The 19,103-nt window shown below is 37.0% G+C and overlaps 1 protein-coding gene across 1 annotated transcript; it reads right to left on the bottom strand.

The window, feature by feature from the left end:
- Positions 1-1,615: 1,615 nt before the first annotated feature.
- Positions 1,616-18,665, bottom strand: mus81 (MUS81 structure-specific endonuclease subunit). The gene is made up of 16 exons (XM_038304003.1): positions 18,532-18,665; positions 18,146-18,288; positions 14,874-15,003; positions 13,336-13,424; positions 12,226-12,357; positions 12,056-12,136; positions 11,875-11,963; positions 6,889-7,248; positions 6,688-6,815; positions 4,853-4,965; positions 4,419-4,538; positions 3,654-3,749; positions 3,293-3,421; positions 3,095-3,198; positions 2,598-2,681; positions 1,616-1,708 (listed from the first exon to the last, which is right to left on the bottom strand). Exons 2-16 carry the CDS (start codon positions 18,284-18,286, stop codon positions 1,642-1,644), a joined length of 1,863 nt encoding a protein of 620 aa, XP_038159931.1. The 5' UTR covers positions 18,287-18,288; positions 18,532-18,665; the 3' UTR covers positions 1,616-1,641.
- Positions 18,666-19,103: the final 438 nt, after the last annotated feature.

Here is a 19,103-nt window from a genome sequence, read left to right as displayed (position 1 = left end):
TTCCTACAGCATAAGGCAAGTTAAATTTAAGACTTTTTAATGCCACTTGAAATAAAAATTTAAGACCAAATTCACAAGAAACGCAAGAAAAACCTGCTTGCGACAACTTAACCCAAAGGTTTATTATAACATAAACCACTGCACTAATGTTTCAAATTTTGAAAAGCTTTCCATAAAGGAAGAAAGCTAAAAACAACAATTATTTAACTGAATTCACAAACTTTGTTTTAGCAGGGAACAAAACAAATCAGTTTTAAAGCCCCAACATAACAAGTGCTAAGTCTTTTTTGCAGCTATTTTTCTTTGTATGGTTTTCTTAGTATGTTTGATTTGGTGATAAGTGGAGGCGCTGCAGAGACAAGGGTGGAACTAAACTGAGAAATACCGGCTGTTTCTCTGTAACTCGATTTTGACGCTTTGTGTTTCTTGCTTCGCATGTGACTCCACTGCCTTAATTCACATCGTTCCGAGCTTGAATCGCTTCTTGCGCAAAATCCTCTGAGCCTCATGTATGTTCCCTGGTTTTAGCCATGGAGAAAACTCTTGGCTGGAGACAATTTTCGTTACATTTACACTTGCTCATATTTTCCAGACAAAAAGTAAATGGCGCATCTCCCAAATGTCCTGGCTGCAACAACGCTTTTATTGGTTCCGCTATCAGGACGGAACCAATGATGGCGAGTCGTTATTTTTTTTTTTATAAAAAAAAAAAAAAGGTACATTTTAATGTTTTATTTAGATTACAAAAATAAATCGTAATAAAAATAATCCTATTTATGATGTTTTAAAAATTAAGACCTACGTAAGACTGATTTAAGACATTTCAATACCAATTAAGACCTTAGATTTATCTTGAAGAATTCAATGCCTTTTAAGACTTTTTAAGGACCCGCGGGAACCCTGTAGATAGAAATGTTGGTGAATCAGTATTTCTTTGATTTATTGATGCTTTTAAGACTTTCATGAAAAATGATTCTTGACTAAAAGCTAAAGATGTCCCAGCATTCTTACTCTTAGCTTTTCGCTATGGGATAATACTGTTAATAGTAGAGCACATCAAGGAGGAATTTTATTACATCTTTATAAGCTACATCAGTTTGTAATGTTGTGAAGTTTCTGAATCAATGGTACTTAACTTTTGCATTTCAGATAATTCGCTCCATATGCATATTATGTGTAGTAATATTATGCTACAGATAAATCTAGGTAATATATTGTGCAGCTTGTATAGAAGAGTCCACCGTAGGTGTAGAGCACTGCTGCCTAAAATCAGAGCCTTTTTATCTTATGCACAAAATGCATAGATATAAAGGAAAAAGGTGATAACTTCTGTCAAATTTTCTGTACATTTTTATCTTAAAAACAAAACCCAAGTAATTTAAAAACAGCATTTAAACACCAGAATGCTTCAAAACAGCTTTTATTGGTGCAATATAATGAGTTATTTCTAAAATTATGAAATATTTCTAAAATTCTTCATACAAGAAAGAAAAATGGAGGTTATAGACCTTTTCAAAAATAGCAGCTTATTTACCGACGGAAACGATTAGCTTTCTAGTCATCAAATGTAAACATGTCAGGCTTAATATGCCCTCTGCTGTAGAATGACAGCAATATCTGTCATCTGGTTTATCAGGGAGATCATGTAAGGGCTCCTGGAGTACAGTACAGCTGATAAACCGTTCTGCTAAGAGCTGGACCCAGATTTCTGAAAAACAGAGAAGATAAAACATTAAACATTCCCAATTTTCCTCATTATGTATTCAGTCTGAATCATTTATTTAGGAACTTAAGGCATGAAACCAGGGTTTATACAGGAATGAATAACTCTAACTTGATGCTTTTTAATGCTCTTAGAGATCATTTTAATGCCACCAACATGTACCCGTTGACAGGCTGCAGCCATGTCTTGAATTCCTCGTTTTACAGCCACTTTTGTTGAAATTGTCATTTTTCCCCCCGCCATTCTCTAGCTTTTTCTGAGCATACGGCTTTGCGATCAACCGGAAGCAGTTCCACACAAATATATCTTGATATAATATGTTTGACGAAATTGTTTTTATAAACAATCTTTTTTAAAAGAAAGCATTTTAAATGCCACCATAAACAGATGTAATGAATTTTAATGCTAATTAAGGCTGTAATTTAAAAAATAATAATGACATTTCATGATTTTGAATGACGTAGCATGGCCTTACGTAAACGTACCACCAGAATGATTAATACTTAGGAGGATCACTTATTTTGATGATCCACCCGGAAAAAGAACATCCTCCACTATAGCTTTAATAGCAAGTTTCAGACCCAGACTCGAAATGCTTGAGAACCACCTACTAGGTACTGATTCAAAGATGTGTTGAGATCTCTACACAGATTCAGGTCAGATTTAAGTAATTTTGTAGCTTAGTAAAGATTAAATCATTTTCATTATGCCCAAATATGCAAAACCCTGGAAATAGAAGACAGACAACTATATTTACCATGAGAAACGAGTTTCTAATTAGCATGTGAAATTATCATTGCCCTTCAGTCCTTAAAGAAGGTTTTAATAAAATCAATGATTGTTTTAATCTGTAATGATGAAATATGCTGCTAACCTTTTCAACTTCCCGTATCGGATGCAGGAGAGGAGTTTCTCTTTCTCTGCCTCACTTCCACACTTTTCATAAGCGGCTAGGAGACTAAGAGGAGAAAAAATAAGTCATAAACAGATGAAACAATCACATTTCTTTATCAGAGCATTAACTATACAAGGAACTGAGCAAATAGGATTAGAATAAAAAATCTCTTATCTTGACAATGTTGTCTCTTAATTATTTAACAGGAACTGTCAATCACTTACATATTTTGGTCGTGTTCTGATCTTTTCTTCCACAGAAGCAGATTTAATTTAATAAATTGGTTAATTTTGAAAATAACTTTGGATGTTTTTTTTGGATGCTTTTTGTTCTTTTTTAACATTTCTGTTTATTCTCAACTGAACACAGATTAGAACACAAACTTTTAATATTTGAACCTGAATATGCTCACACTTACCCTACAGGTAGTATTCTATAGAAAAGTGAGATGTTTTTATAAGGCCCAGAGGATTTACCTATGTGGACTGCTGTACTGCCCCAGTATGGCTGCTGCTTTATCACCAGACAACCCACTGATCTGCATCAGCTGTCTAGCAAACACTTCTCTCACCGTCTGACACTGTGGTGGAAGATAAAACAAACAGAATCACAAAAAACAAGATGTGTTTATTTCTGTCGGTCATTCTAAAACCACCTAAAGGGGAGGTGTTCACCTTGTTCTTCACAGCCCCGTGGTTAAACTCTGCAAAAGAAATGAGAGAGCAGAAGGGGATCCCTCCCTCCTCTTCATTGCTGGATATGTCTCCCTCCAGCTCTCTGGAGCGACAGAACAGGGTTCGGTTCTGAGACACGAGGAAGACGGCAAAGTTAGAAGATAGGTCACAGTAAAGCATCTCTTTGTTTTCTCTCACAGGTAACAAAACCTTCAGTGAGGTGTTGAGATTCACACAGATATGTTGCTAAATAGGTCATTGCTTCACACCGATCCTTAAGGGAAAATTAACACAAAAATAGACGCCTAATTTTTATTAAAGTTGAAACACGAAATCAGGTTTTGGTTTCTTTGTTTCCCACCTGGTAGAGCTTGGTCAGGTATCGGGTCATGACTGTGAGGTAGGCGGCCGACTCGCGGACATCCTGGACTCTTTTAACGAAGAAGCCGTCAACAACCTAAAACAAACATGACAGAAAACAATATAATTTTCATTCGTAGCCAGTTTTTGCAGCACTAGTGGCTCATTTATTATACAGTAGGCTCACAGGAAAAGGGTTATGAGAGACGGTGAGAGACATGTGGCAAAGGACCACCGGCCCACATCGAGGACTAAGGCCTCCGTATATGGGCCGTGCACGCTAACCACTGCGCCACCGAAGCACAACAAAGTTTCAATTTTAAAAAGAGTAATAACTGGTTTCTTCTCGAATTGTGTCCTTTTGAGGTTCACTGTTAATTTTTGTTGGTTTGAGATAGTAGGGAAAAGCAGTCTGCGGGCCTGTTTCTCTTCTAAAGGCCATGAGAACCAGCTGAAAACACACAGCATCATCAAGTTTGAGACTTTGAAATAAACATAAATCTTAAATATAAACCTGGAGGCCTCTTCAAGAAAAGTGATTATAGCTTTTAAGTATAGACTATTTTAATGGATTAATGATACAAACAACAGGGCCAATAATCAATATGTGTGTAATGAGGATTTCTGTTGCTAAATAACTTTAATTGCATGCAAAAAAATACACTTTTAATTATTGTTCAATTTACAAATTTACTAAAGGTTGTTTCTGTTACATAAGAAGTACCTGCTGATGTTGCTTTGGTGTTCAGAGCATTCATACTCTCACCTGTGTGTTGACGATGGCTTGCTGCAAGGTGCTTTCAGGTAAACTCAGGTGAGCAGTGGATGAGCTGCTGCCCTCTACCAAGTAGATGGGCTTACGGAGACCGCATCGCTTCAGTCGAAACTGATAGAAGAACAGAAAAAATAACCATTTTAAGACATATTTTTTTGCTCATTCATTCTTCATTATACTGTAGGATCCTTTTCACTTGACACTAGCTAAGAAAAAAACGAATGTCGATCTTTAAGGCAAAAGGGTGCAGTGTGAGTTTTTCAACATTTAGGAAGCGACTGACAAATAAAAGCACTGGACTTTAAAAGGAGAAAAACATGAAGGTAATGTGTGAATTTAAATATTCTTTTTCCATTTCTACTTAGTTCAGATTCATATCCACATTAGTAAGATCATTAAATATAGACTAAACTTTTTAACCTCACCTTTTGTTCCCTAAAGCGTCCGTCGATGATGCTCCCACACAGGTCGTCCATCCTCTTCCTCTCAATGATATAATCGAGGACCAGCTCTCTCCCTACGGGAGCTCGCAGCTGACCTGGACATCATAATTCATATAAATATGCACTCAGTTACTTTGATGTAGTCATGTTATGTAGTCGTTATTAAACTTTAGAAAGACAGATTCTCCATTGATAAACTGCTGCTAAGGTTACGGTCATAGAAATGCTTATAAGGACTTTTAAGCTAATAGATCAGATGCTGTGTTACCTTTAAACTAGGTATGCACGATATAATCGTCCCCTATCGGTATCGGCCTGTATCCGCCTTAAAACTGAATATCGGACATCGGCCACCCCACCGATATTTAACCCGATATTTGATCAGCTTCTGAGCTTCTAAAGTCAAAAAAATAAATAAATAAAACTACTTCTTCTTCTTCCTAAAAAACTTCTTTTTTACAGACTTACTTCTAAAGACGAGGGAAAAAATATTGATACATTAAAATATCCCAATATCTTTATATGCTGATATATTGCCATTTAAAAACACCATATCAATCTCTTTTACTAATGAAATATTGCTATATGTCATCGTTATGCTACGAAATCCCCCGAAAATTCACGAAATTTTGCCATATTGTTATATGTTGATATATTGATGCGGTATCGATCTATTTTATTAACAAAATCTCTGAAGAATTTGCAAAATATTACGAGAGTTTGTAACAGAACGATGAAATTTCACCAGATTTTGAATGTAAAATAGATCGATACCGCGTTTTTAAAAATCTATTTGATATCAGCATATGAAAATATATTTGAGTATATTATTTTTCAAAGTGTCAGAAATGGATAACAAAACTGCTATTTTCAATGACTACTTATTTTTGTGCAGCTTTAACATCGGTATCGGTTATCGGCTGCATGAGTTTTAAAATATCGGCATATCGGATATCGGCCAAAATCCCAACATCGTGCATCCCTACTTTAAACATGAAATTTCAATCTTCCAAGTTAGTTTCAACTGATTTTTTGGAGATCTAAGGTAGCAAGCTAACAGCCCAGCTAATGGCTAACAGGGTTGAGCCAATTTGTTCCTTCTGGTTCGCTCCATTTGTGGTCTGCGCTGAAATGTCCGAATCCTGAATCCTACATTTATACTGTGTCGTCTCCAAGTGGGAAATATGCGTGAGAAAGTCGATGCAACAAGATGGTATCAGACTTCTGCTTTCAGCTGTAGTTCAACTTTCCAACTTTTGACTGTTTGTAGCAGTTCTTTATTAACAGTGCAGCATTAAGTCAGTTGATCAGGTATTACTTATTGTTTACAAAACATGTTTCATTGCTGTACAGCTTAGAACACAGTTTTTGACTGTTTTTGTAACAGTGGCCATATTGGAAATTGAGAATATGAGGATCCACAGCAGAAAACTAGAACGTATTTATCTCTCAAATTTAAGTACGGTAGATAGTGGAAAACACCATCATCAAAAGTTAGCTAACAGAGTCAAAGTATTAGCTTACAGGCTGAAGATAACAGCTATTTGGAGTCAGGTTATAAAGAAGTTTACAGAGTTTGGCTAAAAAATATTAACTATTAAGGGAAAGCTAATAAAGTCAAGCTAACATCTAGTAAAGCTAAGTTACCAGATGCAAGTTCAAAGATACACAAAATCCACAGCTGGAAAATTTTATGAAAGTCTTAAAAGCATCAATAAATCAGTTTTTTTTAGTCTAGATTTAATACATTTTTCACCCCTATTAAATGCAAAACCGCTTCAGCTGTTTCATTCTCCCTCCATTTTTGGTCCAATTACCTGGAACAGGTGTGACCTTTTCCCGAGCCACCCACAGGAAGTCTCCAACATTGAGTTTCCTAACATCGAAGGCGACTCCATTCCTCTGCAGCTCTTTGACCAGCTCCTGCTTACGGTGGTGGCTGCCGCTGCAAACACCGGGTTCCTTCTCAAAAATCGGATTCTTTTTGACTCTCACTAACATGCAGGAGTGGTTCTTACCCAGTGGTCTCTATGAAGTCGACGCACAGGAGGATCTCATAAGCTCCTGGTAGAAGACTTTCTCTGTTTGGCTTTCTAATTGATGTCAGGGTACTCTGTGGTTTTCCTTGTAGAGACCCCTCGCCTGCATCCCTGCTCAGCTGAATGGCACAGGTTGCTCTTTGTGAAAGGCTCTCAGGCAGCTGCTCCTCTTCATCACTATCATCATCACCACTCTCCGTAAGATCAACAACCCTTTCCTCCTCTTCCTCCTCTTGTCCATCTCCTTCACTAATGTCCTCTCCTGGAATGTTTTTCACATCTCTTTCCACTGATTCCAGTCGTTCAGCCAAAGCGAGACCCTCGTCCGTCAGAGAATACCTGAAACAGAATGATGCTAAACTGAGAGACCCCGAATAATGTGCAGAATAATGTCATGAAAAGGACTTCTAAACATAACAGTTGTGTTATTGTCATACGTTCTCTGCATAGAGCTGATCAACTCTGCTCTATGCGCATGGAAATATTTGTTAGAAATTACTGAAATCTCTCTTTTTTTATTTAAGTTTAACACATCTTATCTACAAACCTCAGTTTATTTGATCTATTTGTTGTTTTTGATAAATTAGTACAAAATTAGGAACTGCAAAGAAAATCACACATGCTTATATAATTATTTGCTTAACAAACGTTTGGCATAAATTTGCATTCAGCTCCGAAAACCCTAAAAAGATCAAGTGAAAGTACCGTATTGGCCCAAAGATAAGACAGTGTTTTATTCATTAAAAATAATGTGAAAATGTGGGGTTGTCTTATAATCGGGGGTCTAAGGAATTATACAGGCTGATCGCTACACGGACGCAACAGCAGAAGGAGCCAGTCTTTTGTAAAGCCAGTGACCTCACTGTGGCTGGGCTCATCTTTCTATATAACAGAGAGGAAGTTCCAAGGGTGCTACAGTATTAGCCATTCAAAATGTCCCCACTTTCCTTTTTAAACATCTATCTTTGTATCAAAATATTCTTTCTGTCATGATTTGTGGACTTTAAGATCTAAACAGAAGCGCTATATCCTGGTCAGACCCTGTAATTCAGTGAAAGGATGGAGTCAGAGTAAAGAAAACGCACACCAAGGAGAAGGCCAGCGGCTGGAAGTTGGAGGGGATTTTGCTGGGAGTCGCAGAGGATTGGGCTGGCATTCGCCTGGGAAGGGCCATTTGGAATGGCTGCTACTGTACCGATGGAGAACTGCGCCCCAGAATGGAGGGGATCAAAACGCCAATGACGCCAATTTTAAAATAACAGTCTTCAACACAGCAGAGGCTTCAAATAACCGTTATGCAGCAAAGAAATATGCCATTACGGAGTGTCAAGAAAAGCTTATGAAAAAACTGCAGAGCTGCAGGATGGGACTGGGAGTGACAGCAAGGTAGAGGACGTATGTAAGGAGAAGCATTATGCAGGTTTTGGAGACGTTCCGTGAGCAAAGTTCCAATTGCATTGGAATTGAAGTGTTAGGGGGTTTTCAGGTGACGTCACGCTCACGTGACTACTCAGCGCGTCCGCCATATTGGGTGGCAGCCTTAGGCAGTATTGACAGTGAAAAATGGTGAAAACGTACAGGTGCTGGTCATAAAATTAGAATATCATGAAAAAGTAGATTGATTTCAGTAATTCCATTTAAAAAGTGAAACTTGTATATTATATTCATACATTACATACAAACTCATATATTTCAGATGTTTATTTTGTTTAATTTTGATGATTACAAATGACAACAAATGAAAATCTCAAATTCATCATATCAGAAAATTAGAATATTACTGAAGACCAATAAAAACAAAGGATTTATAGAAATGTTGGCCAACTGAAAAGTATGAACATGAAAAGTATGAGCATGTACAGCACTCAGTATTTAGTTGGGCCTCCTTTGGCCTGTATTACTGCAGCAATGCGGCGTGGCATGGAGTCGATCAGTCTGTGGCACTGCTCAGGTGTTATGATAGCCCAGGTTGCTCTAATAGTGGCTTTTAGCTCTTCTGAATTGTTGGGTCTGGTGTATTGCATCTTCTTCTTCACATACCCCATAGATTTTCTATGGGGTTAAGGTCAGGAGAGTTTGCTGGCCAATTAAGAACAGGGATACCATGGTCCTTCAACCAGGTACTGGTAGCTTTGGCACTGTGTGCAGGTGCCAAGTCCTGTTGGAAAATGAAATCTGCATCTCCAAAAAGTTGGTCAGCTGCAGGAAGCATGAAGTGCTCTAAAACTTCCTGGTATGTGGCTGCGTTGACCCTGGACCTCAGAAAACACAATGGACCAACACCAGCAGATGACATGGCACCCCAAACCATCACTGACTGTGGAAACTTTACACTGGACTTCAAGCAACGTGGATGAAGTGCCTCTCTTCTTTTCCTCCAGACTCTGGGACCTTGATTTCCAAAGGAAATGCAAAATTTACTTTCATCAGAGAACATGACTTTGGACCACTCACCAGCAGTCCAGTCCTGTTTCTCTTTAGCCCAGGCAAGACGCTTCTGACGCTGTCTGTGGTTCAAGAGTGGCTTGACACAAGGAATGCGACAGCAGAAACCCATGTCTTTCATACGTCTGTGTGTGGTGGTTCTTGAAGCACTCACTCCAGCTGCAGTCCACTCTTTGTGAATCTCCCCCACATTTTTGAATGGGTTTTGTTTCACAATCCTCTCCAGGGTGCGGTTATCTCTCTTGCTTGTACACTTTTTTCGACCACATCTTTTCCTTCCCTTCGCCTCTCTATTAATGTGCTTGGACACTGAGCTCTGTGAACAGCCAGCCTCTTTAGCGATGACCTTTTGTGTCTTGCCCTCCTTGTGCAAGGTGTCGATGGTCGTCTTTTGGACAACTGTCAAGTCAGCAGTCTTCCCCATGATTGTGTAGCCTATAGAACTAGACTGAAAGACCATTTAAAGGCTTTTGCAGGTGGTTTGAGATAATTAGCTGATTAGAGTGTGGCACCAGGGGCCATCAATTTTGAACCTTTTCACAATATTCTAATTTTCTGATATGATGAATTTGAGATTTTCATTTGTTGTCATTTGTAATCATCAAAATTAAACAAAATAAACATCTGAAATATATGAGTTTGTATGTAATGTATGAATATAATATACAAGTTTCACTTTTTAAATGGAATTACTGAAATCAATCTACTTTTTCATGATATTCTAATTTTATGACCAGCACCTGTATGTAATTGTTGGTTGCACGGCCCGTGGAGGTGGAGATCAACGGTCTTTCTATCGCATACCAGCCGTAATCGTGAATCAATGTGAAAAAACAAACAGCTATCTGAACAACGCCGTCACCTATGGCTGACACGGATATCCAGGTCCGATTTGGACGGTGTTAAGCTGGAATACGCCAGAGTCTGCAGTGCTCACTTTGTCACAGGTAATTAACTGTCAAGCATTTAAAACATGTAAGAATATATTAATAATAGGGCTTGGGCGTCATGACGTATTACTTTCCGTGGCCGCAATGTTGACCGTCTCCGCCAACGCTACTCAGACTACTACCTATGACTACCGCGTACTGGACTCCCTCTCTCAGCCGTGTTTTAATTTGATTAATTTCACCTTAACTTGATTTCAACCAGCGGGAAAAGGCTCAAATATGTGAGAAACCCGGAGGGTTTAGGGAGGTTTGGCAGTTAACATTACTAACCAAACCTTTGAAACACATAGCAGCTAGTTAAAAGTACATTACATGCCTGAGTGGTTGTTAGCACTAACGGTTAGCACTGTTTGCTGGCTTTATGAGCTGCAGCTCCTGAACTCATCCATTTGTAAACTGCACATGAGACTCCAAGGACTTGTAGCTTTGGAACTGTTCGCGCACCGCCGGCCCGTTAGCCACCTAGCATAGCGAGCCCTGCGTCGGATTGTTTACATTTTTACCATCTTATTAAAACTCACCCGTCCACGTATGATGGCGATTTCCTTCATGTACATCACTTCGACATCTCGTACCCAACCAGATGTGAACTGGTTGTGAGCCTCTAGACCCTTGTACGCTCTCATTTCCTCAAGAGTGTGCAGAGGGTTTTCACTGAACACCGGGTAATGAACTATGTCACCGTGCTCTACATTTGGCCAATCATCTGGATTAGTGCTAAACAAGGCACCGTGGAGGGCATAGGGGTCCATATGGTCGATCACGGAACATTTCCTCAGATATGTTCCATGATCTGGTGGCTCTAGCGTGCTGGCGTACTTATCCATTCGCGACATGATATATATGATATACGATAATATGCCACCCAAGATGGCGGACCGGAAGCTGGCCAGTGACGTCACTGAAAACCCCCTATTAAATGTGTCATTACGGTTTTTTTGTTTTTACTTTTTATTGTTTAATTGCACAAATATTTCAATGCAATGTTGTTTAAATAATATTGTTAGCACTTCAATAAAAAATTGTTTATTAAAATAGTCTCTTTTGCATCTTTTTTTTTGTTCCTAAAAACTGGTCCTGGAAAGAGGAGGTTGTCTAATAATCAGCATCTTTCTTTATTGGGTTCAGTACCATAACTGCCTAAAAAAAACCCTCTAATGAGTGAATTCTGCCCATCATGGCATCCAACTGATATTCTTCAATGATCCGAGTTACATACAGAGGCGTGGTTTACTGGTTTAGCATGATAAGTGTCAAAGTTCAGATCTAAATCAAACTGAGAATCTGACCAAACTTTAGCTATTTTGTAAAGTGGAAAGAACAAGAATTACAGCAGCCAGATGGCAGATACTACAAGAGACTCTTATTAATAACTGCAGCTAGAGGTGGTTAACAAGCCGCACTTTAAAGATTTGTACATTAACCACTTTCCTTCCACTTCACAGCAAAGCACAACTTTTTAAAGCAACATATGCATAATAATATTTATTGTTTTAAGATGATAAAATGTTATTTTCTAAGTTAAATGAAAAGGCAAGGATTACTTTAGATATGAACATTAATGAATAACCTGGCAGGATTGTGAGTCTTTATCAGCAGGTTTTTCTGGATCAGAGTGCTGACTGAGGACCAGGCGGTGTACTTGCTGCCAAGATCGGGCTGGTCATAAAAACCAAGAGGGTGAGAAACAGGATTAGGGAAGGCATAGAGACAGAAGCAGCAGTAGCACAAGTTCACATGAAAACACTCACCACGGTAAAAGATTTGTCACAGAGAGGCTGAGCTTCTGTCTGCAGCTCCATCTTTAACATGTAGCCTTTACTACCTGGGATCTGCAGGAGGTTAAATGTGGGCAAAAAAAAAATGTATCCTGAACCAAGAACAAAATATTTCATGAACAAAGGTAGCAACAGAAGCATACCTGTGCCTGTCTGTAAAGAGTGAGTAGTACAGCGTATCCTCCAGACCTCTTCTGGGGTACGTACTCCCTCTTCTTCCTCTTTGTTCCTCCACCTCCTCCCTTTTCCTTCCCTTCAACACTTCCATCGTTCCTCTATGACAGATTGATTACACTACGACAGCTGTGGCTCAAACTATAGCCTTCAAACAATGGTTGCAATCATTTATAAACATATTTCTAACAGTTATTTTAAATCACTAAAAAGCCTTTTAATGTTAGCGCAACAAAAGAAAGCAAAAGCAGAAAATGAGTGAGCTCTAAGCCCTGATTCATTTATCAGAGTTCTGGAGAGAGGATGGTCATACAGCACCCTCTAGTGGATGATAGGGAATTTGCACCCTATAAAATATTACTTTAACATGTAAAAATAATTAAGAAAACAAGTTCCAGCCATTTATTTAACTTTCAGTTTATATTTTGCACAACTTATTATGATGGAGTATAAGGGCCAGGCTAGAGAGTTCTTTTCTTCTATTTCAAGAATAAAGTCGTAATATTACGAGAATCAGAGCTCATTTTAGGGAAAAAAATAGCTTCTTGTAAGAGTTGTCATAAAATATAACTTGTTTCTCATAACTTTATGACTTTATTCTCATAATTTTATAACTATTCTCATTGCAACTTTATTCTCGTAACGGTACGACTTTATTCTATTATTTTATATATTTATTATTACTGTTTTTAAAGGCTGCACTGTAAAAAATGAAATTGTCTAGAGCTGTTTTAAACAAAATTTTATTTTGTATACACTCGTGTATACAACATGACAAACTAAATCTGTCTAAATCTATTCTTGAAATAGAAAAAAAATAATAATAATCTTTAGCCTGGCCCTAACACTCCATCGTACTTATAACTAACCAAGTCTACCTATTTATTTTTTCTGTGTGTATTATTATGTATACTTTAATCCAAACTTGTAGTTCCTCATTTCTATAAAACTAAATTGTCCTATTTAAAAACAAGCTTTTCAATAAATAAATATGTTTCCCAGTTTAACCCTCCTCTCGCTGTCCTACATGTATAAAAAGACCACAAACAAGGAGACAATGGAAACATGATTTTTCTCACCTTCCTGGGAGGAGCCAGCCTGTTGTTGTTGTCTTTCTGACCAGGAGGGGGCGCACCTTTGGGTAAGCAGTGAATTGAAGCCTTGGGACCTGCATCATCAGAAATGAAAGAAGACAATAACGCAAAAGTGTTTAAGTCAAATTTGATGGAACAATTTAAGCACAAGATGACTTGGTTTTTAATATGGATTTGTTTTCATTTCCATTTTTAAATTAATGTCTAATAAATGACACAATATTCCAATTTAAACTAAAATTGATGGATGAATGTAGGGATCTTTTAGAGTGAAATAAATGTATTGTTAAATCAAATTATAAAGCTACCACTTATTTGATGTTTTAATTTCTAAATCTATTTTAAACCTTATTAAACGTGAAAATTGACTGAAATGGGGAAAAAATTCGGGGAAAATAGTCTTTAATTCTTTCTTTTTTCTTTTTTTTTTAATGTATAGTCTAACGTTTCACATTTGACTGCAGTGCAACTAGGCACGGGCTGGTGTGACATTTTGATGGTATCGTGGCTTTAAAGAAAAATATTGGTGTTTTTCAGGATTGGGCATCGTTTCAATTTGAACGTTTCCGAATCCTCGTTTCTATTTTGGTTCCCAGACTTTATTGATTTCCATTCTTTTATGAAAATCGATCATAAAAATCTAAACATTATTAATAAATTGGCTAAACAGAATGATGTTTGAATGAAATGGTCTGAACGTCTAAGTGAAATTACATTAAATTCCTTGGGTGTCTAACTTTGTATAAATTTGACTATAAATGTTCATAGTTATTTTCTACCAGTATATAAATATTAAAACAATGATTTATGACAATTAAATAAGAACTTTCTTTTCAAAAGTTAACTTTCACAAGAAGCTCTCTTCTTTTTTTTTTAAGAACACATTTATACATATGCAGTGCCTAACACTGAAGGTACTTCTGCAGTATGGGACAATTTTATTATTTTATTTACCTGAATGTTTGACTAGTGTGGCACTAAGCGGCGGGGGTTTGAGATGGAAGAAAAAGCAGCAGCAGGAAGGCCTCGCTACAGAGTTTATATCCTCAGCATCATTTACTGAACTTCCAAATCCATTCAACTAGTAATGAAAGTGCTGATATTTTACTTTTGTTTACAGAAGAACATGATTTCAATCTGTTGTTCAGTTTCTCTGTGTATATATAAAATATTTATACAGCAGGAGCATTTCAGTGCATTTGAAACCCTGACTTTTTCATATCCTGGGATTCCCCTAAACAGTTAAGCAGCCCGTCTGCGAGTGCAACAGGAATTTCTGCAGGTCAGTCCATGTGTTCGTCCATTTATCGTTCTGGTAAACATCCATCTGTCCATTGCTTTGATAATGATACAATCAATCCATTCATCTATCCAACCGTCTATATACCTGTTCATAGACTTTTCAGGGTTACAATCTGCTGTGCATCCATTAATCCTACTGTTTGTCCATCCATCAGATCATTTATCATCCATCAGGTTTGTAAATTCATGCAAAGAGCTGCTTCTCCCCGTCTGTTTCTTACCGTTTTCTCTGTAGTATCGCTGCAGCTTCTCATCCAGTATTTTGCAGATTCCGTCTCCAAAGTTTTGAAGGATTTTTGCCTCTTTAGCGTTTTTTAGTGGAAGTGGATATTTATTCAAAGAGTTTATAGCCTTTAAAAAGAAATAAAAAACACAATTCCTTTAAATAACACAAAAATCACAGCTGATTTCTGACATTTTATTGTAACTTCAAAACTGGATGTTTTTTTGGCAAAAAAAGCATGCAATATTTTAAAAGTGTTTTGCAACTTACAAACAGGATATATACAATCAAACTTTTCTTGCATTTTAACTACTACACTGTGCATATCAGCAAAAAAATAAAGAATGTTGAAATATATATCGACCTGCCTCTAAACTCTCCCATACTTTACTTATATCCACTTTTATTTAAAGTTAATGTAACTCTGGTGAATAAAAAAGGAACAGTGTTTCTCATGTGTAGTAAAGTATTACTCTCTCTATGATAAACATCAAATCAATACTTTTTATCATTCCACGCTAAGGCTGGGGAATTAATCGATTTACAATATAATCACAAAAAAAAAAAAATTTTGAAACTGCAGAGGCGCTTATTTTTAATCACACTATTTTGACCTTGAGAAAGACACATTTCTGCCTCCACCCCCTTAAGGTGTTGGTAAAACGTTTGAGGTGGGTTTTTCACCACATGAAAGGTAGAGAGAATTGCAGCTGGCACACAGATCCATGCATGCAAGTAGACGTAAACACTTTTTCACACATTGGTTACAGTAAAATGCTGTAACAATGTTCTCTGGGGAAGGAAGCTTCTAAAACTGAAAGTCTGGGGTGAAACAGCTACAAGCTTGGGTTTAGTATAAAGAAAAATTTAAATAAAATCGCAATTTTGGTTAAAATTAATAGCAATTTCGATTTTGGGCAAAATCTTTCAGCCCTATTCCATGCTATGAAATAGTTAATAGTATTTATGATTCATGTGATATTGTATTTATTCAATATTAGGGCTGCAACTAACGATTATTTTGCCATCCATAATTTTTTCCATTAATCGATAGCCAAAGGTATCTTAAATAAGATTTTTTTTGTGAAATAAAACCAGGAGAAACTTAAACTTTTCCACTTGAGGAGTTCTGGATAGAGAATAATGACAGACGAAAATGTTTTTTCTTTTTTAAATCTGATATGCAAAATGTTACTTTTTTTATTTTGGTATAATTTCAGTGGGTCGCTCCGTCAGCTAAAGGCACATTTTAGTCTCTATACTCTCTATATTTTCCCGATTAATCAATTACTAAATTAGCTGACTATTATTTCAATAAGCGATTTATCATGATTAATCCGATTAGTCATTTCAGCCCTAGTCAATATCGGTATTGGCCAATACTCAAAGCTGCATAATTAGTTTTGTACCGGTCCTGTGTGAAATTCTGTTTCCCAGTGAAAATCTGATCCCCCCCTGTGTCGGGAGCGCACATTGCAACCATTTTCATGGCGCTTCTGATATTTTCTCGGTAAAAACGGCTCATATAATCATGTCAGTGTTGTGACATGCAGTTTAATCAGTAGTTGTTGTTACAAATTTGTAAAATAAATACATTAACAAGGTCTTCTCAAGCCGTTTTGTGTTGGGGGTTTTTAAATGCCAAGAGAATCTGTATTTCTACAACTTTTTCCACTTAAGCCAAACAGAAATAACAGTCAGTCACCAAACAGATTTCCAATGTCGTGGGAAAAAAGTATTCAACTATTCATCCTAGTTAAATAAACGGAGATCGATGGATTTCACTCAGTCGGCACATTTATTAATAATCTTTGCAAAGAGAGAACAGTTCATCATACAGCCTTTATGGCACAGTATTCTGCCCTGTTCTGATCTGGGCAGCATTCGTTCCCCCTTACTTACAACAATGGAAAAGCAGTCAGAGTCAAAACAAATTACAAACACTTTGGTTAAACAGTAACATGTTATGAATAAAGCTTGAGAAAGAATCTGGTTTGTTATGGGAAGAAGCAATGTCTGGTCTACAAACACCATCCTGGAGAATTGTGTGGACTTGAAAGTGAAACAGACTGAGTGAAAACTTTTATAGTGAGTAAATAAGATAAATAAATATATAATAGAAGAGAAATAAAAAAAATTTCCGACAACACCAACACTTAGTGTGTATTTTTACTTTTCATTACCGATATAAGAGGATGGAAACTGGCTGATAGCAGGGCACACAAATTAAGACGTCCTGCAAAGATGAGAGAGTAAACTTTCTGGTAAATCCCCTTCTAACCCCTTGAACCCTACGGACCCACCGGCGGGTCCAGCTGCTACATCACCTCGTAATTTTACCAAACCCCCAGTATTGATGTAAAAAACATATTTGGCACAGTTTGGTGACATTTATGGATAAATGTGCCAAAATGGCCTCTCCGCCTAAGAAATTTCTCACTAATACCATTTTAAAATAAATATATAATTCATCTGATTGAGTCCAAATTTGGTATATTTTTACACAACATTTAGATTTGAAAGTCTGTACTACTTTTTTGTGCTATAAATAATATTTTGGTAGTGTTTTGCAATGTTTATTTCAAAGAAAATTTTGGCGAGGTTCAAAAAATGCTAAATATTTTGTATTTTGTCCCTAATATTTCAGGCAGGGTCAAAGCTACAATGGTGCTGACACCAGAAAACCATTCTATGACATCTTACCTTTACAGCCGTACCAAAAGTTTCTTCTTAAATCTAATAGCTTTGAGGCTATAAGTTATTTACTTTTGTGTGTTTTTGTCAGGCAGAAATTTATTTATACCCAGTTAGGGTGTAAGAGGCTAATGTAAAATATGACAGATTACTGGATTAAGGGCATTTCTAGTATAAGACATGCTATCACTCATAACGAGAATTTGGAAGCAGTGGGAAGAAATTAATTCACCTGCAAGTCTTTAACTGTGTTTATTCCTCTCTTCATCAACAACAAACCCTAATAAAGCTGTATTAGGACACCTCTAATTTAACCAAACATTGTGTTTTTTTTAACCTATTTCCAAACAAATGAAATAGTTTTACGTTGACAAATTATTAACAACAGATTTTTTTTCTTTCACTTTATATGTACAGTACAGCTCTCATTTTTGGGCTTTCATGTAAAGCAAAGCTGCTGTTTTAATTTCTAGAATGTGTTTTTATTCTCCAGCTGTCAGTGGTCTTGCTTCCTTCCTTCACACCGAACTGTGTCTTATTGGTAAAGTTTCAGAGAGTCTGCAGTGAGCTGGGTACCTTCTGGTAGGTGTACTGGATCTTCAGGCCTTTCTCCTTCGCCTCGTCCCGGAGCTCGGTGAGCCACTGGAGGAACAGCGGGTTCGGACAGGACGGCAGGGCGCGTTTCCGACCGAACCGAACCGGCTCCGAGTCTGGCATCACTTTGAACCACACCAGACACGATTACACGATAAACTCGCACAATAACGCGAGAAGAGAGTAAAAAAAAAAAGACATGAGAGGAAGTTTTGATATATGCTAAAAAAATTACATTACAAGAATGTTTAACTCAAGGTTTTTTGCACAAATCGCGAACTTTAATAAATAAAAGACAAAATGAATAAGTTGCTTAAAATGAAACACGCAAATAAGACAGATTTAATGTAATTTCCCAAAACAATTACCTGCTGGCGCCTTGTTTTCAAACGTACAAGAACACTTCCTTATTGATATCGGTCACGTGATCCTCAGTACTGCAGAGAGGAAAAATGAGTAGCGACATCTAGCGACGAGAAAAATCACTTACATTTATAAGGAAGAAAAATTGTATAAAATTATACAATTTTGTAAATGCCCGTAAACTCAATGTAAACCCCTAGCTATTATTTAATGTTTATTTTTATTTATTATTTATTGTTACCTTCTATGTCTTTCTTAAAGTTATTATTTCACCTATATTTGTCCAATGTTTCACCAATTGTTGTATATCTATGCTTGAAGTCCAGTAGGTAAACACATACAAATGGAGAATTTCAGGAAAAAACGGGAAATAATGAGCTTTACACTGCTGTAGGAAAAACGTTCAGCCATCTCGCATGAAGGTGTGGTGCGTTCAATGAAGCTTCGAACACCTATGGTGCGTTCATGAGCATCAGACATATGACATCTCACCGAAAAAGCAGTATAAATGATTAGTTTCCAAACAGAAAAACGTCTAAACAACATGGACTTTCTAACACTTGATGTTTGATTAAGT

Source organism: Cyprinodon tularosa, unplaced genomic scaffold, assembly GCF_016077235.1.
Source record: "Cyprinodon tularosa strain WSP-4 unplaced genomic scaffold, ASM1607723v1 ctg523, whole genome shotgun sequence".
In the NCBI taxonomy this organism is placed as follows: Eukaryota; Metazoa; Chordata; class Actinopteri; order Cyprinodontiformes; family Cyprinodontidae; genus Cyprinodon; species Cyprinodon tularosa.
This window is presented reverse-complemented; position numbering and strand designations above follow the sequence as displayed.

Excerpts from the sequence above, each read along its gene's own strand:
- mus81 (XM_038304003.1), bottom strand. The coding sequence starts at position 18,286 with ATGCCAGACTCGGAGCCGGTTCGGTTCGGTCGGAAACGCGCCCTGCCG. Across the intron at positions 15,004-18,145 it reads TCCAGTACACCTACCAGAAG|GCTATAAACTCTTTGAATAA; the intron begins GTACCCAGCTCA and ends TTCTTTTTAAAG. Across the intron at positions 12,137-12,225 it reads CTCTTTACAGACAGGCACAG|ATCCCAGGTAGTAAAGGCTA; the intron begins GTATGCTTCTGT and ends AACCTCCTGCAG.